This window comes from Gasterosteus aculeatus, chromosome 13 (assembly GCF_964276395.1).
Source record: "Gasterosteus aculeatus chromosome 13, fGasAcu3.hap1.1, whole genome shotgun sequence".
NCBI classification, from domain to species: Eukaryota; Metazoa; Chordata; class Actinopteri; order Perciformes; family Gasterosteidae; genus Gasterosteus; species Gasterosteus aculeatus.
Genome location: NC_135701.1, coordinates 10,913,551 through 10,938,183, shown reverse-complemented (window position 1 = coordinate 10,938,183; position 24,633 = coordinate 10,913,551). Strand labels below are relative to the sequence as shown.

Here is a 24,633-nt window from a genome sequence, read left to right as displayed (position 1 = left end):
AGTCTTTGGGAAAAGAGGAATTAGATAGGAAGAGGGGGAGAAATAAAAGGAGGGAAACAGTGCAATGGAGACAAAATGAGAGGGACATAAGAGAGAGAGAGAGAGAGAGAAAGGGGGCAGTAGTGGTTTGATGTGAGTGTTATCATCAGCTCTCATTCTCAGCATGGAATCTATAATGGGAAAATCAACCTCTCTGACTCCTGTGTAATTGGATTTGCCGGGTCTCGTGCTGAATCAGAGCCCAGTGGGTAGCTCAAAGCTTGTTAAGATTGGACAAGCATTGCCGGAGCACTGGGACAAGAGAGGAGGTGGGGCGATGGCGGAGGTAACCCTGACAACTTTTTTGGAGGGAAGAGTGAATAATTCAAATGTATCGATGAACACTAAACTGCTCACCCATCACGGGCAATTGACTGCAAGCTTTCCAAGGATTAGTCAGTCAATACACTGATATGATGTCACTGTGTTATTTAGTTTACCTGTGTTTCCCTGAGCACTGTTTTCAAATGGTTATCAGGTAACGGACGTAAACAATGGAGACAACTATTTTAAGACATTTTCTCACAAAAAAAGCTTCAAAACAAGTTATTATTACTGTACCAAGTCCTTCCAATCAAATAGATGTTTATCCACTTATGCTTTTTTGTTAACTATACAAATAGCATGTAGAAAAAGTCTAGGCTCAGCACTTTCAGCAAGTGGGTTGATGAGTCAGCATACAAAGGTCCCCTTCTGAGCACGCAGAAAAGTTTCGAGTGACTATGTACGTGAAACATTCGCATTGCACAGAACCTCAAAGCATTTGCGGCTCAGTTTGCAGCTCAAAACAATGGTGCTCATCCTGACCAGCGTTGTAATGCTGAGTAATAAAGCGGTTGGTGATCAGCCTGCATTGCATCCATCTAATCAAAGATCAGTAACCAGATCTCGGTCGGGCCTGCGGGGGAGAAGGAGTGTGGGGGCTTTTGCACTGCTGCAGTGATGTAATGGAGCTAGAGAGAAGGAGAGAGGGAAAGGGGGATGGTTGGACTGGTGAGGTTTGGATCTTGTTTCTGTATCGTCATGTTACACTCAGTGCAGCAGTATATAACCCAGGTGAACACCGAGTAAGATCTCCCTGTCCAGCCACCTCCTTAAGGCATGAATGATTGAGCATCGGCCCGCGCTGCCCTGAGTCAAGATGATGAGGAAGAGTGACTCAATGCTGCATCACCAACACGTCTCTAGCTGCACTGTGCTGCATGAGTGAGCTACTGAAAACCAGGGGAGAATACAGTGTGTCCTCAGGCAGTAGTATACAAGCTGGACTTCTGCCAACTAACCTTCAACAATCAAGTGTTTACATGATTACTGATTGTCTTCATGCAAGCAGACACAGGAGGATACGCCGTTCTGGTCTAAAGTCTCTGGAGTTTTGTGTTTTTTACATTAGTTTGGATCCTCTTTGAAAATCCACATCAGAAAAACAACTTCGGAAATGCAGGTTAGAATTTCTTTGTTGCTGTAATGTGTTTCTTTGTATACAAGTTGTTTACCAGTTTTGTTGCATATTCTATTGGCTGCTGCAGTTTAGTTGTCATGTGATGCTGCGCTATCGAAGAGTTTCAAAGTTGATACGGAACGTTTGACCGTTCAGTGCGAATACATGTTCTCTCAATTGTGTTTTGAGATTCCCTGACGGCTAAAAGGATCCTCGTCCCATATTGAGTCCCACGGTGGTGCCATCAGTTGGATGACAGGATTGATACTTTTGTTGTAACATCGAATGTGAAACTACGGCAAGCAGTCAGTTAGCTTAGCACAAAGACTGGAAACAAGGGCAAACTGCTAGCCTGAATTGCTTTGAAGGTCACAAAATACTCCTGCCAGCACCTCTAATGCTCACTCAATTAACAGGTTTTAGCTTGTCATGAACTTTCCTGGTAAACAGCACAGATGAGATCACCCTGTCTCAGGCAACACTGACACTCTAGACCAGGAAGAGGAAGCATCTCTTAATTAAAATACAATTGGTTGTGGTCTGAGGAGGCAAAGCAGTTCACCTGATCTGACAATGGCCTTGTGGATTCATTACATAATCATTCTTTCTGTGATTGCATCGGCACTTGTTTAGTCAACTAGAATTCAAACCCAGTGCACCTGGTTTGTATAACATCAAGCTACAAATGACATATGAACAAGGATGGTTTTTCTTTCTTTAACTGTCTTTTCTTGTCCTCCTGGACTGAGCGCACCCGTCGAATGTTCACCCTTCCCAGCGCAGTGTCATTAGAAACATTTGTGCGTGCTGCAGACAGCTTCCTTAAAAAGAAATACCTGCGGGACATCAAAAGCGACCTGAATGGAACGTAGCAGGCGTTCAGGGCACTGAATGAAATCCTTAAATATTAGCATCATCATCACCCTCGAACTCATTAATCCTCCTCTTGACAGGAGCTTATCTGTTCATGTTATTACTTGTAATACTGTATGGCAGATCCCCAAGTCACGCTGTCCCAGCACATTGTCCGCTTGTGCTGCCCTGAGAGAAGTTTGTTCCCATGAAGAAAGGGGGGTGTCACAGATACCCCACACCGGCACCGCTACCATCACATCGCCAGATTGATTCTGACGTCCAAAAAAGGCTTCCTTCAATGATATTGTTCACCTGTCTCATTGGCTTAAAGTGGGTGGCTGGGAGGAGGAGGCGGGTTAGGCTGTGGGAAGGGGGTCGGGTCAGGGTTATTGGTGGGGACACAGGGCGAGGGGTATTGTTGAAGTGAGGGGCGAGAGCCATTGGGGTGCAGGGCTGACAGGTGGAGAAAAAAAAAAAAACACTCTCATCTGACTAGCCTCCTCCATCCTTCCATGGGGGCCCCGTGTGAGCAAAGTAATGAAGTCCAAATTACAACACGGGATTGCTGAGAACAAGCCTCTATTGTTCGCCCCCGGGGCACCCTAAATGAGTGTCACAGCAAGCAGCGGGGCACAGACCGTTACTGCACTATTTAGTCTGCCCGTTGTCTCAAGACGGCCCCGTTTCAGGGGTTCTCAGATCAGACAAATACTGCTCCCCCCCCATCCCCTCCTTCGCCTTCCCCCTTCCTCTGCACAGCCAACCCCTCCCCAGCTCCCCGATCCAAAATAGGCCAAATCTCCTCTATTGTGTTTCGACTGCCTAGTGTGAAATTCACTGTGACGTTAAATGTTTTCTAATGAATAATTACTGAATGGATATGCAGGGGGAATATGTGTAATGGATTGTAGACTGCATTTTAAAGACGTCTTTTTTGTCTCTGCTCCGTGGTATTTACAGGACAAAAACACTTGGCCTTTCTCAGAAGAGATGAGGGCCATAGGCGGAGGATAGAGGCAGGGGGCGGAGAGGGGGCGGAGGGCTTTGTGTCAATTAGATCCAATGGATTATCTTTTTTTAATGTTTTTACAGAGAGAGTTGAGAATCAAAGGACTTCTGCGTCCAAAGAAGAGAGAGAAAAAAATACAAAACCAACAAAAGCTGTGAAAACCTTTTGGTCAAAGTGTTGGTGCTGAGAATGCAAAACAGATTGGTGGAATTTTTCCCACTATGCCTCTTAAATGTGCCGCTGTTTTGGGCTCCCCGAGTCCATTTGCACAGTGCGCTGTGTTTGGCTGGCGTGTCGGCTCTAGTGAACGGCGGGCTGCCGGCCAAAGTCCCCGTGTGATGTGTGGCGATCATTAGCTTCTGTCTGTTCCTCTGCACAACCACAGAGCTTTGCTTCAAAGACACACAGGACCCCTAGACCTCTTATTTCAATAGAACTTATAGGGACCATGTTTGTGCTTTTTCCAGCTTCATCCTCCCCCACGGAGACATTTATGCAAACACGCATTCATGCAGTTTTATTTGTCAAAGTAGATGTCTGAGAATCTTGAATATCATTGTTATGCATGCGAAATGTGTTGCACTTGTTATTGTTACTTGACAGAGTGTGTGCCTCTGGATTTTAGCGTTAATTTGACCAATAAAGGGACGAGGTTGTTCATGTATAAAATGTTGAATAGAGAAATCCTCTGCTTATGATGCTAAACATCAGGCATATTCCCACAGCAATGAGGGTTGTGAGCCCGCCTGCCTGATGGTTGATACGACTTGTTGCATACAGGGTCAGCTGGCCATGGAGGGAGCCCTGACCGCCAGGGATCGGGTTGGAATACAGGATTTTGTGCTTTTGGATGAAACCACAGACGCAGCCTTCCTAAGCAACCTCACAAAACGCTTCAGCAAAGATCTCATCTATGTAAGTGTCAGAAATGTATTGATTTGTGTGCATCACAACGATTACAATGCAAACAATGCCTTTAATTCGATCAGACCTACATTGGCACATTGCTGGTGTCGGTGAATCCCTACAAAGAACTGGACATCTACAATAACAAACAGATGGATCTTTACATGGGGGTCAACTTTTTTGAGCTTCCACCACACATGTGAGTATGAAAACAAAGAATATTCTTGCACGTGTGTGGTTTTCTTGGTTTTCTTAGGGGTCGCCTGTGAGACATTTTGATTCTTCACACAGCTACGCTTTGGCAGACAACGCCTACCACACCATGCTGACAGAGTTCAACAATCACTTCATCCTCATCTCTGGAGAGAGCGGAGCGGGAAAGACAGAGGCCTCCAAAAAGATTCTGCAGTATTACGCTGTCAGCTGTCCGAGCACCACTCTGCTCAACACCGTCAGGGACAAAATGCTCATGTCCAACCCGGTCCTTGAGGTCTGGGGGTAACGTGTGATTTATCATTGTGTGACATGCCAAACCGCAGCTCGTGCTAACAGTTACTATTCTGTTTGGTATGGCGGTACCCTTCAGGCTTTCGGCAATGCCAAAACATTGAAAAATGACAACTCAAGTCGCTTTGGGAAGTATATGGACATTCAGTTTGACAGCCAGGTAAGAATCAAACGACGGATTCAATTTCAACTAAGAAAGAAAAAAGTCTGGACGTTTTTCAGAAGTGCCTTGAGTATAGTTCTCTTTTAAAAAAAATGCCAAAGTCAAAGTCTTTCAGGGCCGGAAGCTAATGAATGACACAAGCTGAAGTACACCGGTCTTCATTTTACTTTTAGAACACAAGGATCCATTTGTTCATGACAAAACGTTTCATGATAGAGAAGAAAGACACTGAAAAACAGCTTTCAATAAGAATATATTTCATCCCGAGACGACTTTAAAAATCAGTCCAGTGGGCAATCGGCTAATGTTTTTTCTGCATAGTTGTAGAGCGGCTGTCATTAGGATCATGATGCCCGTAGGGGGATGCGGTCGGAGGCCATATCCTGAACTACCTGCTGGAGAAGTCGAGAGTCGTGCATCAGAATCACGGGGAGAGAAACTTCCACATCTTCTACCAGCTGGTGGAGGGAGGAGAGGAGGGCCTGCTGCACCAGCTGGGCCTGGAGAGAGACTGCCAGCACTATGACTATCTAACCCAAGTATTTTGTAACTCAGTGAGGCTGTTTGGATTAAATAAATAAATGAGATAATACCGTGCATTGACGATGCGCTGCTGTGTTTGCTGGTTCTGACAGGGAGAGTGTGCCATCGTGTCTTCCATTAACGACAGAAATGACTGGAAAACGGTCAAAAATGCACTTCAAATCATCAACATTGATGAGATTAACATTAATGTAAATTGGATGCACGTTTAATCAGTCGCCCTTCCTTTTCGATTTTTTTTAGCATTGAATTACAAATTCTTCATTGTTTGCAGCACTTATTTGGGACCGTTGCGAGTGTTCTCCACTTGGGAAATGTGCGCTTTGACTCCGACAGTAAAGGACGGGCCCAACTTAACGAAAACAATGCAGAGCTGCGCTGGGTCTCAGATGTAAGAAAAGAGAGATTAAATGTCATTAGACAGTCAGGATCCATACAAAAAAGCATAACGTTGATGTGATCTTCCCCGTAGCTACTTGGAGTTGATGCTCACAGTCTCCAGGAGGGACTCACATACAGGAAGATTGAAGCCAAAAAAGATCAGGTTTTATTTTTGACATGGTTGTGTTTCTTATTTAAACTTTGACTTGAAGTTTTTAAAATGTCTCAGTGTAAATGTTGTGTCGCTTTCAAGGTGCTCAGCCCGTTCACAATCGATCATGCCATCTATGTGAGAGACGCGTTGGCCAAAGCCATCTATGGACAGACCTTCACCTGGCTGGTCAACAGGATCAACGAGTCCATGGAGAACAAAGTGGGGAGGAGAAGAGCGGGTGACAGATGAAAAATCCAACACAGTGATCAAGTATTAACTCACTTTATACTTTTTTTTCCCCCAGGACCTTTCAAGGAAGAATGTAATAGGGCTCTTGGACATATATGGATTTGAGGTGTTCTATGTGAACAGGTGGACTCAAAGCTTTCCTATATTCTAACGTTGTGGCACTGATTAATTATGTCTGATCCCCTGATGAAGGCTGCTGTGTAACATCTGACATTTGCATGGGAAATTGCACATACTTGTTTGATTGTCTGACAATGATATTTTCTTACTGAGCTTGGCCCGTTTGTCATGACCTATTTCCTCAGTTTTGAGCAGTTCTGTATAAACTACTGCAACGAGAAGTTGCAGCAGCTTTTCATCCAGTTGACACTCAAGGCCGAGCAAGAAGAATATGAAGCGGAAGACATTGAAGTAAATCAATGACGAAGAGAGATGTTTTTCACACTAACTGGTGTTCAGTGGGTTTCCATTCATATTGTTTTTTTTATGTTTCTCTCTTTCAGTGGGAGCCAGTTCAGTTCTTTAACAACAAGATCATCTGTGACCTGGTGGAGGAGAAACACAGAGGCATCATATCTATCCTGGTGTGTATTCACTCGGAGGGAACAGTTTATTGAACGGACACCGAAGCTGACGTATTGAGGTGTGATGCTGATAATCCTGCAGGATGAGGAGTGTCTCAGGCCAGGAGATGCCACAGATCTTACTTTCCTGGAAAGACTGGAAGAAAGGATGTCCAATCACCCTCACTTTGTCACGTGAGTCTAAAACTAACCTCAACAAAGCACGCAGACCTCACACAGACCTGCGGGAAATTCCAAATGAAAGGAAGTCTACATGGCCAGTACATTTGTTTTAATTATATATCAGCTCTATCTAAATTATACGGTGTAATTCAAAGCTTCTCCTCAACGTGTAACTTTGTTAATCAAACGCTCTGCTGACTGGTGACTCGTGGGTGAGCCGACCTTGAAGAGAGACGGAGGATTAAGTCTGTAAAGCCTTCTGCTCTTCATCACTCTGTCTCTCTTCACCTCTTTGACTACAGGCACAAACTGGCTGACAAAATGACGCGTAAGACACTGGAGAGGGGAGATTTCCGTCTCCTGCATTATGCCGGGGAGGTCACCTACTGCGTTGTGGGTAAAGGAAACCACAATGTCAGGCACTGTTACTCAAATATAAACCTTTTTTCTTCAACAGACTAACAGTTTTTTGTACATTTTAGGTTTCCTGGACAAAAACAATGACCTGTTATATAAAAACATAAAAGATGTGAGTCTGTTTATATTATTTGAACCAAAGAGTGGTTCTATTCATGGGAATTTAATCAGTACATTATACGGATTATCAGTTCTGTACACCTTTACAATAAAGTTTCCAAACTTATTGTACAACCGATTTTCTATCACACATTGAATGGAATTTGTGCGTTTTAATGTATGTGTGTTGTCTCAACCTCTCATAGCTGATTTGTCAGTCTAAAAATGCCATAATCAGCGAAAGCTTCTCTACAATGGATTCAGACAGCATGAGGAGACCAGAAACAGTGAGTCCAGGCTTGAGCCTCCACATCTTTTCAGCTGTATCACAGAGGATGTTGCGTAGTGTCGGCAAGTTACACACAAACACTTATTTTCTGGTCATTATCTGAAGTGGGAACAGATAAAAAATGCCATACAGTGTAATTCGTAAGCATCCAAAACATTGATGAAACATTTCAATCACATGATACATTGAGGAATGTAGTCCAATCAGGACATACAACGTTTATATATATGGAGCACGTTTTTTAATAGACAGGCACAATGTAGTTTACAAATGAGAAGAATTAAATCAGCAAGTGGTCCACATCAGTGGTTCTCAACCTTGGTCACGACACCCCACAATATAAAGGTTGATGGTTGTGATCGCTCTTATGAATAAATAAATATTGAAAATAAATAATACTTTCTCTGTGAGTACAGTTTTGTTTCTTTTTAACAGATTCCTCTGAGGCATCGTCCAATGTGCTCCATACTGTTGGTTTTGATGGTACTCGTGAGAAAATGTAAAAAAATCTTCCAAAAATGATTTTATAACCCCCCTTGTGTGTTGCGATGGGTTGAGAACCACTGGTTTAAAAAGAGCGACCGCTGACACGAAAGCAGGTCCTTTCTCTTTTCTCTGGCACTCTGACCGTGTCACATGTGTGCGACAGATGAACTGCTGAACGGCATTGGGACCCTCGCGTTGTCTCTGCAGGTGGCGACCCAGTTTAAGAGCAGCCTGCTGAAGCTGACAGATATCCTAATGGCCAAAGACGCCTGGTACATACGCTGCTTAAAACCCAATGAGTCAAAGCAGCCAGGTGAAAAAGCAGAACGTGCGTGGGACCGTTTTGTTGACGGGATGGAGATGTCTGATGCACGTCTCTCTGCATGCACAGGTCATTTTGATGAAGCTCTGGTCAGACACCAGGTGAAGTACCTGGGCCTGATGGAGCACCTCAGAGTCAGGAGAGCCGGTTTTGCATACAGACGCAAATATGAGGTCTTCTTAAAAAGGTATGAAGGACCACAGAGCTTTGGCCTCATGCTTGATTTTGAAATGAAGACCCTCCGTTTGAGTAGTTGCTCTCCAGAGCGTCTTTTGAGTGGGCGGTATGCTGCATCTTGCAGATATAAACCTCTGTGCCCCGCCACATGGCCTCACTGGAGAGGACTTCCCGCTGATGGAGTGGAAGTGCTGGTTCAACATCTGGGCTACTTGCCGGATGAGTACAAAATGGGACGGTGAGGACAGCACTGAGAAACTTCAACAGAGAGAACGCATTTTATGAGTAACCAAAAACATTTGTTTGTGTCTTTGTTTAAGTACCAAAATATTCATCCGTCATCCGAGGACACTATATGCCACGGAGGATGCATTCGAGAAATGTAAACACGATCTGGGTGAGTGCAGATGTGGTGTGATTTGAGTCTCGGTGGTCACTAGTTGTGCACAGTGGTGTGATATTATGCTCTGACTCTGCAGCAACAAGGCTCCAGGCGAAATACAAGGGATACAAAGCGAAGGGAGAGTTCAGAAAACAGAGAGAAGCGGGTGAATGATCCAATGCAACACGTTGTGTTACGTGAGTGAAGGAATCCCACTCGGCCTCTTAAGTTTCTTTTTATTTCAGCCACAAAGATTGAAACGTGCTGGAGAGGAGTGCAGGCTCGGAAGGAGAGAGACAGGAGAGCCTGGGCTGTCAAAGTCATCAAGAAGTAAGAAAGGACATGAAACATCCATCCACAGCTCCTCGTGGTGTTAATGTCAAATCGATCACCGCTTCAATATTCTACCACTCTTCTCAGATTCATCAAAGGTTACATGACCAGAGGACAAGCGAAAAACACAGATAACTCAGAGTACCTGGCCTTTGTGAGACAGAACTACTTGAACAGGCTCAAAGGCAACCTGCCGAAGACGGTTTTGGATAAAACTACCTGGCAAACTCCACCGGCAGTGTTGGCGGAGGTACTCTGACTAATCAGCTTTAATGTTCAACCGCTCACGTTCAAGCTCAGCTTTCATTCTGACACTGTGCATGTTTTCGTTCTCGGCAGACATCAGAGATCCTGCGAAAGCTTCACTACCGCCTCATGGTGCGGAAGTATGTGAGAGGAATCACTCCCCAAAAAAAAGCCCAGGTGACATACATGTAAATACATCATCTAAAACTACATCCCCGTGTAGCCGCTTCGTCGTGACGAACTTCTTGTCCCTTCAGTTTCAAATGAAGCTTCTTACCAGCTCCATCTTCAAGGGCAAGAAGGAGAGTTATCCACAGAGTGTCGCTCAACCTTTTGTGGACACCAGAATTAGTAAGTAGCAGATCCATTCACAGCACGCCCCCTTTTCCTGTTGATCATGTTCACCACCACTTAATGTTTCTAGGTGAACAAGACATCAACATGAGGGTTCTCCAGATGATTCGCAATGAGCACATTAAGGTAATGAAATGTTATTATGCACCCAAAGGAGATCAAAACACAAGTCAATGCGCCGTGTTCTTTCTTCTGGTGCAGTACGGTGTCCCGGTGATCAAGTACGACAGGAACGGCTTCAAACCGAGGCCACGACAGCTCGTCCTCACCCAGAGAGCCGCCCATGTGATAGAGGAGGCCAACATCAAACAGACAGTGCCGTACACCTCGCTCAAAGGTGAAGGCAACGTCACATCGTGCATTTCACCCACAGGGATGTTTCTCTATTAGGCTTTAAGTGTCTGTGCTTCACTCATTGAAGGTATTTCGGTCAGTAACTTGACGGACGGGATCGTCGTATTCCACATAGCATGTGAGGTCCCTAAACAGAAGGTATGTGAATATGTTATACAAAGAGGGATAATTGGACGTGTATGACCAACCTCTTTGTGACTTGCACTACTGATATAGCAGCCTTTATTATGTGTTACTGGGAAATAACTTGTGGAACAAATGAAATGTGTTTGATATTATAACTTGAGTACAGATTAACAGAGAGCACTTTCTTCAGTCTTAGAGCAGCTTTACTTTTACACTTCAGTGAAAGGAAGCTGAGTAAATTGCTCAATTCATGCAGCCAATTATCAGAGCATCTTAAGTCCTTTGATAGAATAGAAGATTACATTTTGTATGTTGGTTCCATGTGTCTGTGTATTATTTTGTGATTGTTTCAGGGGGCCCTTATCATGCAGTGCGACACGTTGTTTGAGTTTTTGACCAAACTCAGTATCATTGCTAACAAACAGAATGCAATCCAAGTGGTTCATGGGAGGTGAGTGCGTGTTCAAGAAAAACCAAACAGGTCGGACGTGACACGTGCTTCCACCTGAAACTCTTGCGCTTCGACTCTCAGCATCCAGTTTGAAATCCAGGCGGGTAAAGAGAGCGCGGTGGACTTCAGCAGCGGACAGGAGCCCACGGTCTACAAGGCCAAGAACGGACACCTCATGGTGGTGAGACGGGTGCCGTTATGACGAAGTGATATGTGATGCTCTGCTTGGTAGAAAAGGATCCTACATGAATCAAGCCATTTGCCACCGCAGGTTGCCGCTCGGGCTCGGACGCGGTAACGTGTGTGGGGTTTGGAAGACACACGAGAAGCCACTGCATGTTTCATTAGGAGACCCCCGAGGGGAGATCAACGCGTCCGACAGAAACACACCTGGCCAGAAGCACTTAGCATCTCTGAATGAGCTTGCTTTGTTGAACGGCAGCACGTTTCGCATCTGTACATATGAGTTACACTGCCTGGACTGTGAACCAAACAAAACTTCTTAAATGCACTTATTGATAAAATGCTTCAAAAAATGGGAAATTTGGATCCTCCCACTGAAGCCATGTGTGTTATACTTTTGTATTTCCGCTGACAATGATAACACGCTAAATAGAAGAACCACAAAAGCATATTTGTAGAAATGTATTTGTGATAAAGTATGTATAAATATAAAACATACATATATTTTCACTTCTGTACAACATACCTACAAGTACTGAGATTGTTAGATATATTTCAACTTAAACCTATTGTGTGCAAACAGTACATTCTCTGATGAATGTGGGGATGAAGGACAGGTCTAATTTTTCTTCGTGTTAAAAGCTCGTGGACAGGATTCCCTCCCTGCCAGGGAGAACTCAGGTTACAGTCATTCACTTCAACCTCAGCATCCATCATTCAATCACCTCAGTACATTTAACACCTCGGGTCACGGCTCAAGTTCCCTCCACTGACAATAATAGCGATCATTTGTGTGAGTGAACGGAAAATGCATAAACATTAAAACTAAATCGGCAGAAGCACTACGATGATAAGTTGTTCCTGCGTTCGATATCGTAATCTCAATTATCAAAAATTAATACAAATTCCCCCCAAAAATGTAGTTGCTAAAATCCACAAGCTACAGAAATAGCCATGGTAAAATATTGTAAGAGTAAAGTAGCGCCCCTATGTGGCGCCATTGCGTACTACATGGTTTCAGATGGACACATAAGAACCCCGGTAAGGAGAAGCTAAAATTATTTTCATTAATATTTAGCTCCTAACATCATTCTTGTTCTCCTCATTATAGTGCAGTACTGCAGTGTAGCAGACTACTCTTTATATTCCTTTTCTGTTTTCACACAATCAGGTAAAACTGTGTTGCTTTGATGAAAAACAGAAACCTCTGGTCACTGGTTGTTTTGAATTTGAACACTCAGGTCTACGGGTTCCTGCACACAAGTCATCGTGACCAAAAAAAAGACAGAACAGAACAGTACATCCTGTTGGACCGCACAACGAAGACAAAACACAAACAAACACAAAAATTACACCACCGATATACCGTATGACACACATCTCATCGTAGTCTCCTGGAGAAAAAGCTGGTACAATACGACGGAGAGTGCGACAGGAAGGCGCCCGGTGATGTAAGGCACAAGCGTGGGGCAAAGACTGTCGCGGGTCAGAGACGCCGGCTGGCTGGTCGAAGGTCACTGATGGTGGTGTGTGCGGTCATCGGGGCGCTTGATGTGAATCCTACGGACCCGCTCGATTCGATCTCGCTCCTCGTCCTCGTCCAGATGATGAGAACGTCCTGCAGCGCCCCCTGTTGCCTCCAGCAGGGCATTGTCTGGACCCCTTCCGTCATGTGACTCGTACAGCAGGATGTTGAGGGTCTCCTCATAGATCCGGGCCTCAGGGAACTCAACCTAGCAAGTACAGATCAGACATATTTAAACGCCTTGCTGTGGCATATCTTTACATAAGACCAAAGAACTCTTTAGAATGGCCATTTAGCCAATATATATTTACCTTTGTCTGCTTCTTTTCTGTGGCATAAACTATAGAAGTGCAGCACACTTCAGCAATCTTACGTCCCTGGCCGTAAAACGACCAACAACAGATCTCATCCCCAATCACATCTTTGATGAAGAGCACTCGCCCGTTGAACCGCAATGAGAGCTTGTCAAACAGCTCAATATTTTTCAGCATGTTGTCATCAGAATTACTGAAAGACACAAACGTGTTAGAGAATGGTGATCTATTCAAACAGCTTCTGTGAATTACCCAAATTACGTTTGTTATGCATTAGACATCCTGATATTGGATGGAGTGCGCTTACCTGGTATATGAATATTTGTTGTTGCTTCGGTTATACAACAGTTTGACAGTAGGCTGCGAAGACACAGATGTTTGTATTTTGAAGAAATAATAATTTCTCAATTAGTTTACTTTGGGATTGAAGATTCGAAATGAAGTATGTTGTGTTTAAATAAGCCTATAACCTACCTTATTTGAGGTTGCAATTAGCTTCTGCTCTTCCTTAGAGGATGTCATCAGAGGCACTTTACAAAGGGGTTCGTAAGATTCTTTGTTCTGTACAAGAAAATAATGAATAAATTGTCCATTTTTGTTAACAAAAATTCCACCACACATATAAATGATATTTTATATATTAATGTACAGTAAGGTCCACTATGTTAACACCTTTAAAACATATTTAAATAAATGCTTAAAAACTTAAATTTTTAGGTAGAAATGAGAGTCAGTAATTCTTCTGTGGAGTTAATTGACCAGTGATTCTGAAGCTCTTATATCAGCTGACAGTCCTATGTGGAGTTGGTACCTGCAAGGCAGCCGTGCATTCGTCAGCCAGGCCTTGGACAAGGTAATACTTGGCCTCAGCGAGCAGCTCCTCCGTTTCCCGTCTGCTGTCTGGGAGGGGCACTGCCCCGTCTCTGAGGTAGTTAAGGATGGTCCCGAAATGCTTCCCACAGCGATCAATCAAAATCCAACCTGGAGACATCAAATGGTAAAATGTAGTTTGTAAATGATCATAGCCAGCGAAGGGCTGACATGAGCCTTAGATTTAACTTAAACATTGGCACCAACCGCTCACCTTCACTGTCTGTGAGGACTTCCATCCTGCCACTGAACATGGCCTTGAGCATGGTGTCCTGTTTGGTTAGTGTCTGCATTGTAGTGTAGTACAGTGCTCCACCCACGTTTAACTTCACATATTTAGAACTGGGGCTGGAGCCCTTGAATGATGTCGTCCGTGTTGTAGCTGCTGGCACTGCCGAGCTCACCACACTCTCTCCTGACATCTCTTCCTGGGAAAGAAATATATGTGTGTGACCCCTGAATTAGTGCTGTCGTGTCACTGGATCAGCTTGGTTTAAGACAAACTGATTATCACACAAGTTGAATGTAGAAGTGAAGATAACTTTTCTAATCCGCTGGCTAACGTTAGTTGACTTCACGAACTGTTTAGAACTCAAGCTCTTTTTTTCGATGCTGGACTCTTATACCTCAGAACTTTAGCAAGACTTTGACGATAGTAAATCAATGGGATCAGCACTGGGGCAATAATTTTATTAATACAAAACCCTGGACGAATAAACTGTGACAGAATCTGTCAGATTGTGTCCAAATTATAGAGTCGCTGCTCATATTTGCTACAAGTAAATAATACACGAAACGACTGTAGCTATATGTCCCAGTGTCAAATCATACTTTCAACAAACTTTTTTATTCAATTTCATATTCAGATATTCGATTAACGTTCTAGTCAATAGTAACTAACGTTATACGGGTGGTATCCTTAAACAAAAGGCAAATAACCAGCGATATTACGGTAGAACGACTGTTCAAGGAGTTTTCGTCCTCTATGTATCGTAAAATACAATCTTATTCCTAAATCCAGTAACGCCAAGGAGTCACTTGATTTTAACTAGCTAGCATTGCTAATGAGCTAGCTAACTGGTTAGCATCAACTAAGGTTATCCAATAAAATAAAACATCTGGATAACATCCACATCTTATGCTACTGGCTGTTTGAACACCTATGCAAAAGTATATTAAATGTTTTATATTTTTATGAAACATAAGTATATTTACCATAGAACCCGAAGCAGACTTTATGTTGTAGCTTGCTAACGTCAGTCAGCTAACACCCACTTCCTTCCGGTCCAACGCTGCGCAGTTATGGAAAATGACGTCAACGCTCCGCTGCCCTGTTTAAAGTGACAGTTAACCTTTTTTTGTTAAACGTTACTCAAGGGGTGTTAAATAATACGCAATTCAACACCCACTTGAGTTCACTTTTTGCCATACTACTTTAATCGGCACATTGAAGAGTATTTGGCGTTATAGCGTCAATTACATTCGTCTTCACGTTTCCGTTGTTGAAAGAGTAACAGGGATAAGAGTCCCCCCTCCACAAACTCGACTGCCGGTATAAAACATTTACCATTTAAAGAAGAATTACGCTATTAAGTTATTGTTGAGATAACACGAACAGAGATATTTTTATTTATCTGACATTCTATTGACAAACACTTTGATATTAAGGATTAATAAATCAAGACAAACACTACCCGGATACATTTAGTGCGACACAAGGGATTAATGGCCGCAGTCAATGTACGGACCTCCTCTCATTGTTTACATTTCAAAACAGTATGTCCAACGTGTTTTTCAGGCTGTCATCGATACAGACTCTAGCCTAACACTGCGATAATGATAAATATCCCTGAATGGATGGGAAAAGGTTCTCCGTGAGAGAGAATCAAGTCGACCAGGGGCGAACTAGCCCTGTGTGCTAACTAACCCAGCTCCGTCTTTCCCGTGTCGCCCGCTGCTCCAAAGATGGCAAGTTAGTCTTCATCGTCCGTTTCACTTTCTTCCTGCTCGGATCTCTAAGGACACCCAAATGACTGAAGGGGCATAGCGGCAGTTGAGCCTAAATGCCAGACAAAATCTCCATTTGAGTAAAATCGCACGTAAGTTAAACTCAAATTGAGCCGATGTGCGGTTGTTGGGATGCTACATAATCATAGTGACCCTCTTTATAAAAGCTGATACGGTTTGTCGCTACGATCAATACAATCACGCGGATTGGCGTATGGAAAGTTTGTTCAATTATTATTTTCCAGGGTGCACAATGTTTAGTATACCGCAAAGCTCCAAGTCCGAGTTCCTGGACAAAGCCAGGCAGGCCAGGGAGGAAAGGAGAGGACAGAAGGACAAGGAGAAGTCAGCAATCCTCATCCAAGCCCTGGTCAGGAGATTCCTCTGTCGCTGCAGACTCCAGAAGCAAATACGGTAGTCTGATCTTATTCATTGCAGACTCACTATCACCTGCGATTTGAAGAGCTTTGTGTCCAGCAACTTTTTTTGGTTTCTTCACGGTCATTGCAATTGTTAGCTCAATAATTATGTATGTTGTCTCACCAGGAAAGAGGTTGATGACTATTTTCAAGCTTCCGAAACCGGGACATCAAAAAGAAATGCACTTTCAATTTTCAAAATCACTAGGAAACTACTTTTTGTGTATCGGCTAGAGGATAAGATGGTGAGTTGCAGCTATGCTCTTGATGCGATGCCAATATGTTAATAACAATTCATGTCAGTTCAGTTTCATAATATTGTACTTTCTGTTCTTTGGGGAGACTTTTGAGAGACAGTTAAACAGTAGAAGTTCAAATAACTGTTTTTCGGTTTTCCTTTTTTCACATGGCACAGAGGTTTGAGAAGCTCTGTCGTGCAATCCTCGCCAGCATGGAGGTTGAAAATGAACCTAAAGTGAGTGTGTTTACACCTTTGCCAACCACATATCAAACATTGTTTAAAATAGATTTTGGTCTCAGTGGCTGTTCTCCCTTTTGGACTTCAGGTCTGGTATGTTTCCTTGGCTCTCTCCAAAGACCTTACCATTCCCTGGCTGAAACAGATAAAAGATGTTCTGTGGACCTGCTGCCAACTACTGAAAATTTTGAAGGTCGGTCTTGTTTTGACATGTTTTAATCTTGATTTTATGTCTTGAATTGTCCATTTCACCGTCTTTTTCTGTTAAGCGCAGCCTGACATACTTCAGGACAATAAATTGGTCACGCTTTACCTCACCATGCTGGTGACCTTCACGGACACTTTAACCTGGCGTATAGTCAGAGGGAAGGGTGAGTATTAAGTCAAGCTCATTTTGTACAATTAAAAAAAAAAATTGTTATGCGATATGATTTCTGCAAAAAAAACAACACAACTTTCCTCTTGTTATTTTAGGAGAAGCTCTCAGACCGGCTTTGACCAGGATGTGTGAGAATATCATGGGCCATCTAAATCAAAAGGGATTCTATTCAATGCTGCAGGTTCAGTTCTTTTTCATTTTCATCAATAGATTGAATGAACTATTGTGGCACCGTCTTTCTTATTTTATCTTGAATAAAATCGACACATTTTGTTATTTAGATCTTGCTGACTAATGGCTTGGCTCGTTCAAAACCGTCTCTCTCCAAAGGCACTCTGACAGCCGTCTTCTCTTTGTCACTGAGGTGAGCTGGTGATTTGGTGGTTGTAATTGCTATTCAAAAATAAGTTGATATCCCAGTTCTAAAGCATGCAGTGGAGGAGACCTGCTGTATCTAATTCCCTTCTATGCAGTCAGCCTTTTGTTTTCTGTGCTTTTATTTTCTAGGCCAGTCATTGCGGCTCACTTCTCTGATAACCTGCTCCGATCATTCCTCCTTCACATCATGTCAGTTCCCGCCGTTGTATCTCACCTCAGCGTGCTTACTCCAGAGGTAAAAGCCCCGTCGCATATCACATCTTCTTCTTGCATAAAAATAATTTGTACTGTTGCGATAGTAGGTTAAAATATCTGTTTCTTCTCAACAGTGTATGGCGTCGATTCAGACGCACGACCTGCTGCGTAAGTTCATTCTGTTCCTCAGCCGGGAAGAACAGTGTTTGGACATCTGTGTGTGTCTCGAGGGAAGCCACACGCTCTGCTTACTCGGTATAGTATTTTGGATGAACATGTGCATATGCGTGATTTAGTTGTGCATGGAGAGAACCGTTGTGTGTCCAGTGGACTGTTAAATCTACCTTTTGACAACTGCATCTTTTTCATGTTTGATAGGCAACCTGATTCACTTGGGGTTCCTTACTGAGAAAGTCCTCGAAGAGGAGGCCAATCATTTTGTGAAGGACCTGACTGACATGCTGTCCTACTGCCAGAGATATGTATCCCAGAAGAAGTCCAACCTTACCCACTGGCACCCTGTCCTGGGCTGGTTCTCCCAGACTGTAGATTACGGGTCAGTGCAATATTTGATATAGAAAAGGGATTCCCAGGAGACCCGAAAAGGAAAACGGCTTTAAGCCCTCGGAATGCAAAAGTTTACATTTTGATTTCTAAATTCTGAAATGACTCTGTTGTGTACCTCCAGAGGAAGAGCTTTTAAATTCAAGGTCCCCGTAGTATTTTACTCCGTCATGTGTTTTTGCACTGTTTTACAGCAATTGTTTCTATACATTGTTCTTAAAAATTATTCACTTTTCATTGAGTAGTTTTACAATTTTAGTTAAAGGTTTTTGAAGGAAAGAAATAGCAGGTATTTTAATTGGTCTCCTCTCCCTCCCGTCCTGTGTAGTCTGAATGAGTCAATGCCGCTGGTCACTAAACAGCTTCAGTACCTGTGGGGCGTTTCTGTCATTCGGACGCTCTTCAGTGACGTCCTCTCTAAAAAGCTGGAGAGTCTGGAGCCGACTCCTCCGCCCCCACAGCCCAGCACCTCACAAAACAATCTACCAGTTAAAAGTGAGTTAGACACCCAACTCTATTGTAACATTTAAAGAACCGGTTGAAGCAGGTCTTGGGATCCCCGCTAACCCGCGCCCGTGTTTTGACAGACCTCTTCAAGCGTGCATTTCAGAAGTCCGCCTCTGTACGCAACATACTGAAACCCGTTGGAGGCAAGCGAGTGGATTCAGCTGAAGTCCAGAAGGTTTGCAGCATCTGTGTTCTCTACCAGACTGCTTTGTCTACACTAACGCAGATACGACTCCAGATACTTACCGGTCAGTACCACAACTTTTTGTATCAAGCAGACATGCAATGTTCGGGAGGCATCCAGGGAAAGCTCATCATGTCCGTCGCTGTGCCTTCTCCGCAGGTCTGACCCATCTCGACGACCTTTTGCCCAAACTTTGGGCCTTCATCTGTGAGCTCGGTCCTCAGGGAGGCCTCAAACTCTTCATGGAGTGTCTGAACAATGACACTGAAGAGTCCAAGCAGCTCCTGGCTATGCTCATGCTTTTCTGTGACTGCTCACGGCACCTCATCACGTAGTTCTTTGGCTTCTTTTGTATTCATTTCTCGTGTGAAATGCCCCATGTTGAAGCAACCATGTTATCAAGCGCTGTTAATGTGTTACAGAATTCTGGATGACATTGAAGTCTATGAAGAGCAAACATCTTTCAAGACCGAAGAACTCATCACCATCTCTTCATTCCTGAACACATTTGTGTTCAAAATGGTCTGGGACGGCATCTTAGGTCAGTGTGTGACCTCCCGTAATCCTGCCGGTCGTGATAAATGTTTTTTTTTTCTGAAAAAGCTGTTTTTTGTCTAATAGAAAATGCTAAGGGAGAGAAACTGGAGTTGTTCCACAGCGTTCATGGCTGGTTGATGGTGCTTTACGAGCGGGACTGCAGGCGCCGATTCTCTCCTGATGAACACTGGCTACGCAAGTAAATACTGACGATGAACAGGGCCAATAGCATAAACAATTTGGCCTTCTGTCTGCGCCTAATGGTCCCATTTGAAGCTCACCTTTGCATCTCTGTGGTGTTGTGTATAGGGACTTGAAGCCCAGCCTTTTGTTCCAAGAGCTGGAGAAGGGCAAAAAAAGAGCCCAGCTTCTACTACAATACATCCCACATGTCATCCCACATAAAAATGTGAGTCAAAAGGCCAATTTTCTTTTGAGTGTCATTTTTAATTTTCAGTTATATGATTACAATTGCTCTCATTTCAGAGGGTGCTGCTGTTCAGGAACATCGTTACAAAGGAGAAAGAGAGTTTGGGATTGATAGAAACCAGCTCTGCTTCACCACATGTCACGCATATTACCATTCGGCGCTCACGGATGTTGGAGGTATCGCATCGTTTTTTGCCTCACAGCCAAATTGTCTTTTTTGGTTCTTCCGCAGTATACATATAGTATATTTCTCTGTCCCAAGGATGGATACGACCAGCTCCGCAGATTACCAGCAAACTCCATTAAAGGCGTCATTCGTGTCAAGTTTGTCAACGACCTGGGAGTAGACGAGGCTGGTATCGATCAGGATGGAGTTTTCAAAGAATTTCTAGAGGAGATCATTAAAAAAGTGTTCAATCCGGCTCTGAATCTTTTCAAGGTAAGCCAGGCAGATGGAAAGCCCTTTAAAAAAAACAACCACTGCTGCCAAAATTGATTTGACTGTTTTTGTATGATCTGTAGACTACGAGTGGAAACGAAAGGCTGTATCCTTCCCCAACATCTTACATCCATGAGAACCATTTGCAGCTATTTGAGTTTGTGGGGAAGATGCTCGGGAAAGCCATGTATGAGGTATATTTGTTGATCCATCGGTTGTTCTGAGCACTGTTATTAGGGTAATCCTCCGCTGATGTGTAACTTGACTCCCGCATCCTCAGGGCATCGTTGTGGACGTCCCTTTTGCCTCTTTCTTCCTCAGTCAAGTCTTGGGTCACCACCACAGCACTTTCTACAGCTCCATCGACGAGCTGCCCTCGCTGGACTCTGAGTTTTACAAAAACCTCACTTCCATCAAGGTTGGCTAAAATCATACTTGGGAAATCTGTTTGCCAAATATAAATATAAATAAAAATAGTTTTGATCTTTAGCTAGCGTTTCTTATTTTCTTTTCTTTTCCTTTTTTAGCGCTACGATGGAGATATAGGAGACCTAGGACTGTCACTATCCTATGATGAGGATGTAATGGGGCAGGTGGGAACGGACCGTGTGCAAGCCATGACAGAGTGCAGTTAAAAACATGAAATTCACGAGTTCCTTTGTATGTTGCATTCCAGCTCGTCTGTCATGAATTGATACCTGGGGGGAAAACCATGCCAGTCACCAACGAGAACAAGTATGTAGATTCATAGCCATGGCAAAAGATGACTTTCTTTTGAAATCTGAAATGTTCCCGATTGTTGTGTGCTCTGCGATCGCCGTCTGACGCCGACCTAAACCCGACCATTTCCTGCAGGATCAGCTACATCCATCTGATGGCTCACTTCCGGATGCACACGCAGATTAAGGAGCAGACCGCAGCTTTCATCCGCGGCTTCCGCAGCATTATAAACTCAGAGTGGCTGCACATGTTTTCCACCCCTGAGGTTCAGCGTCTTATCTCAGGAGACAACGCAGAGATCGATCTCGATGACCTCAAGTAGGTGACGCTTCAAACATCTCTAATGAGCAGACTAAATCCCTCTCGTTTCCTCTCTGTGCCACTACACAGCAGTTGTACTCATTGTGGTGTTAACACGTGTGTCCCGAATTGAACCGAATCGTTCTGTTAATTCAGCAGAGTCCTCCCTGTTTGCTTCCTGTGCACAGAGCTGCTGATCATTGTTTTCTGTGCTGCTCTTTCCCAGGAAGCATACGGTCTACTATGGAGGTTTTCACAGCAGCCACCGTGTCATCATCTGGCTGTGGGACATCCTGTCCAGTGACTTCACCTCTGACGAGAGGGCTATGTTCCTCAAAGTAAAGTATTTGTACATTTCATAGCCAAAAGCTGTTAATTCTTACCCCTATGTGCCTTACCATCGTTTTATTTACTACTGTGTGTGTTTTTACAGTTTGTCACCAGCTGCTCCAGGCCGCCTCTTTTAGGTTTTGCCTACCTCAAACCACCTTTCTCCATCCGCTGTGTGGAAGTTTCGGATGACCAGGTAAGGATAAAAAAGGAGTAAATTGATGCAGCTTAGGAGTTGTGATGCATCCACGTTTTGCGTTTGTACTAACGGAGCATTTCCTGTCTCTAGGACACCGGAGACACCCTCGGCAGTGTTCTCAGGGGCTTTTTCACAATCCGCAAGAAGGAGCCTGGTGGTCGACTTCCCACTTCATCAACATGCTTTAACCTGCTCAAGTTGCCTAATTACAGCAAGAAGAGCATCTTGCGTGACAAGCTGCGCTACGCTATCAGTATGAACACAGGCTTTGAGCTCTCCTAACTCCGCTGCACCGGGACAATCTTTGCAAGAGGCTCGTGTTATGCAGCCTGAGCTGAAAAAGAGGCTGCACATACCCGGACTGCAGCCTGCCAAGTCAAAGGGAGGGTCACCTAAACAAGAGGGGGGAGCAATGAAGGACCTTTAAGGACTCCTCCTTTTGTCTCTTTTTAAAACTGGACGAGGTCTGCTCTAAGTCAGCCCCCTCTCTTACGTCGAAGGGGATGCTTTTTCTGCAGCACAATCCAATTTTTAACCATCTTCAATTTTGCCACTCCCAAAATCCAATATGTCGTGTATTTAACTTGATGAAATACACATATACAGTTGCTGGAACTCTCATTCTCAGGCTTAACAGAATCACGCACGGATCTAACTCCCATTTTAAGCAAACTGGAAAGCAATACAGATGCAATGCAAACCATTATACACGTGGACGACTCACTCGAGGGAAAGGGGTTGTTACTTACAAGGTTGGACCCCATTATCTAAGCAACTTAACCGGAAGACAAATCAATTTCTTGGGTTCAGCCTCCATAAAGGAGGAGGGACTCACAGCAGAACTCCTGTGTTGATTGCATTATGTTTCATTTTGATCTCGCTCCAGTTCTCCTCACTAAAAGCCGCTGCTCTCACCACCCCCCCCCCCCCCCCCCCCAGGTTTTTAGAAAATATTTCTCTGCTGTGTGAGTTTTTACTTTTGAGTAAAAAAAGACTTAATGTTTGGGCACTAATTTGTACCTGCCTGTTAATCAGAGACAATGGTTCATTGTCAGACATCTATTCCAAAAAATGTAAATGAATCAACGATGTTAGTCTTCAACCTTAATATTAGTGAAGCTGAAGATTTCTCACTACACCTTTTGGACAACGTTGAGTGCCTCATATATCGCCACCGCGCTTTGCTCCCACACCTTTGACTGTAACCAATAACCATCGGAAACAAGCCATAAAAACGGGGCCATGTACCTGGACTTAATCTCTACTTCTACTAACAAAAAAGCGCAGAAACCCAACAACTACTACAACAATAACATCAACAACTGATCTCTGTGGACTTTTTGAGCCGTGCGGAAAAAGAATTTGGGGTTCAAACACCTCAAAATGATGTCATGGACTGGTTTCTTTCTTGATTTTATTTTCCCTCTAATGGAAATATTGCAGAAAGCGACGCACGGGGGGATGTTACCTCATGAGCCTAAATATTACTTAACACAGGGTTCAATTAGATGATAAAGGAAGTTGGTCATTTACAACTTACAAAGAAAGGGTTGAAAAATATATATCAAATCTTTAACAAGTTCTTTATTATGCAAAAATGTTTTCTGTGATGAGTGAGTATGATACTTTTTATTGGGCAACACAAGCTATAGAGGCTACTGGTCATTGTTGCCATGATATTAACTAGTAATATCATAGACATTAACTTGTGTGAAAACAAAGGTTATAACAATATGTAACACTTGTCCTATTGACTTTCCCTGCAGAATACTAATGAGATTAAACTAGTTTCTGATCAGGCAAATCAGTCAGGAGGATTTAGCTACAGCTCCTTCTGATCTATTACAGAGGAAATACTGCAAATGGATTTAAATGACATGCTACACTTTTGTGTGTGTGCCGGAGAGATGAAAGTTACCTCAAAAGCTTGTCTGTCTTGTGATGAGGTCACTCATCTGATTTTAAAATGATGTCAAGAGTGGGCTAGACTTTAAGTGTACCTTTGGGCTGCTGATGCCGACCGTTAACTATCTGCTCTTTTACTACAAAAACTAACAAAAATGACCCTGGAAATGTTTCCATTTCCTGTTCAATTGTTCATCTTTTCTTCAAGTGTCTTTGAGACTGCACTACAGTATGGTGTGTTGTTGTGAACAAAAGAAAGTGAGCGTTTCCCATGTAAGATTTGTCCATGTGTAAAATACTTGTCGTCTATGTAATCTTAAGTCATGTATACCGTTATTATATAAATCATTTGCTTTGAATCCTGTGTTTTTTTTCCTCAAGCAAGCACAGTGTTTTTAGGGTTGCTCCGTATTGGAATTTGCCCGATAGACTCAAATAGCTGGATCAAGCATCGCTCACAATGGGTACAAAGTTCAATTCTATGTTTATATTTACATATTACACTGGAATTTTAATTCCTGTTCAAGTTTCAATGTGTTGCTCCATTTATATGTCCAGCCTTGAATTGCAATTTCGTTTGATTTTGAATATTGTATTTTTACAATTGTGTTGTCCTTGGTGTACAATTTATTATTTTAATAATAAATACCAATTCAGGACATTTATATACATGCATTTAATTGTTGCACTTTTCTTTACAAAGTAAGGTTTATATCGAGCCAGATGTTTCCGTGCACATGCC

The 24,633-nt window shown here is 43.3% G+C and overlaps 3 protein-coding genes across 4 annotated transcripts; 2 read left to right on the top strand and 1 right to left on the bottom strand.

Moving 5' to 3' along the window:
• The first annotated feature begins 998 nt into the window (after positions 1–998).
• On the top strand, positions 999–12,508 carry myo1ha (myosin IHa). Of its 2 annotated transcripts, XM_040195595.2 has the most exons (32): positions 999–1,483; positions 4,125–4,259; positions 4,334–4,449; positions 4,542–4,740; positions 4,837–4,917; positions 5,280–5,459; positions 5,556–5,654; positions 5,738–5,854; positions 5,936–6,007; positions 6,098–6,217; positions 6,303–6,370; positions 6,553–6,658; positions 6,751–6,831; positions 6,914–7,005; positions 7,296–7,390; positions 7,476–7,522; positions 7,716–7,796; positions 8,492–8,597; positions 8,676–8,793; positions 8,908–9,021; positions 9,104–9,180; positions 9,263–9,331; positions 9,411–9,495; positions 9,586–9,748; positions 9,838–9,921; positions 10,002–10,095; positions 10,169–10,224; positions 10,300–10,435; positions 10,520–10,590; positions 10,932–11,029; positions 11,111–11,210; positions 11,301–12,508. In XM_040195595.2, the coding sequence occupies exons 1-32, from the start codon at positions 1,478–1,480 to the stop codon at positions 11,325–11,327; spliced, it is 3,093 nt and encodes a 1,030-aa protein (XP_040051529.1). In that variant the 5' UTR covers positions 999–1,477; the 3' UTR covers positions 11,328–12,508. The 2 variants fall into 2 exon arrangements, with proteins under 2 accessions (XP_040051529.1, XP_077942831.1); XM_078086705.1 differs by lacking the exon at positions 999–1,483 and having other exon boundaries at positions 4,083–4,259.
• On the bottom strand, positions 11,660–15,465 carry kctd10 (potassium channel tetramerization domain containing 10). The gene is made up of 8 exons (XM_040195597.2): positions 15,331–15,465; positions 15,137–15,252; positions 14,136–14,349; positions 13,863–14,032; positions 13,526–13,612; positions 13,359–13,411; positions 13,049–13,244; positions 11,660–12,945 (listed from the first exon to the last, which is right to left on the bottom strand). The coding sequence occupies exons 2-8, from the start codon at positions 15,137–15,139 to the stop codon at positions 12,727–12,729; spliced, it is 942 nt and encodes a 313-aa protein (XP_040051531.1). The 5' UTR covers positions 15,140–15,252; positions 15,331–15,465; the 3' UTR covers positions 11,660–12,726.
• A 160-nt stretch (positions 15,466–15,625) lies between these two features.
• ube3b (ubiquitin protein ligase E3B) lies at positions 15,626–24,556 on the top strand. Its single transcript, XM_040195594.2, has 27 exons — positions 15,626–16,020; positions 16,174–16,342; positions 16,475–16,592; positions 16,763–16,822; positions 16,914–17,018; positions 17,100–17,196; positions 17,300–17,385; positions 17,486–17,568; positions 17,712–17,817; positions 17,912–18,032; positions 18,156–18,333; positions 18,670–18,836; positions 18,929–19,096; positions 19,192–19,363; positions 19,455–19,573; positions 19,654–19,768; positions 19,879–19,978; positions 20,056–20,175; positions 20,261–20,437; positions 20,521–20,631; positions 20,718–20,855; positions 20,965–21,030; positions 21,114–21,172; positions 21,293–21,475; positions 21,684–21,795; positions 21,891–21,983; positions 22,077–24,556. The coding sequence occupies exons 2-27, from the start codon at positions 16,182–16,184 to the stop codon at positions 22,266–22,268; spliced, it is 3,207 nt and encodes a 1,068-aa protein (XP_040051528.2). The 5' UTR covers positions 15,626–16,020; positions 16,174–16,181; the 3' UTR covers positions 22,269–24,556.
• The last annotated feature ends 77 nt before the right edge of the window (positions 24,557–24,633 follow it).

Coding starts and splice junctions, on each gene's coding strand:
- ube3b (XM_040195594.2), top strand. CDS start 16,182: ATGTTTAGTATACCGCAAAGCTCCAAGTCCGAGTTCCTGGACAAAGCC. Junction 17,569..17,711: donor GTCTTCTCTTTGTCACTGAG/GTGAGCTGGTGA, acceptor TTTATTTTCTAG/GCCAGTCATTGCGGCTCACT. Junction 18,837..18,928: donor AAACAATCTACCAGTTAAAA/GTGAGTTAGACA, acceptor GTGTTTTGACAG/ACCTCTTCAAGCGTGCATTT.
- myo1ha (XM_078086705.1), top strand. CDS start 4,098: ATGGTTGATACGACTTGTTGCATACAGGGTCAGCTGGCCATGGAGGGA. Junction 6,832..6,913: donor GAGGCATCATATCTATCCTG/GTGTGTATTCAC, acceptor ATAATCCTGCAG/GATGAGGAGTGTCTCAGGCC. Junction 10,225..10,299: donor TTCGCAATGAGCACATTAAG/GTAATGAAATGT, acceptor CTTCTGGTGCAG/TACGGTGTCCCGGTGATCAA.
- kctd10 (XM_040195597.2), bottom strand. Junction 13,613..13,862: donor AATGCACGGCTGCCTTGCAG/GTACCAACTCCA, acceptor TTTCTTGTACAG/AACAAAGAATCTTACGAACC. Junction 13,245..13,358: donor AACAAATATTCATATACCAG/GTAAGCGCACTC, acceptor TGTGTCTTTCAG/TAATTCTGATGACAACATGC.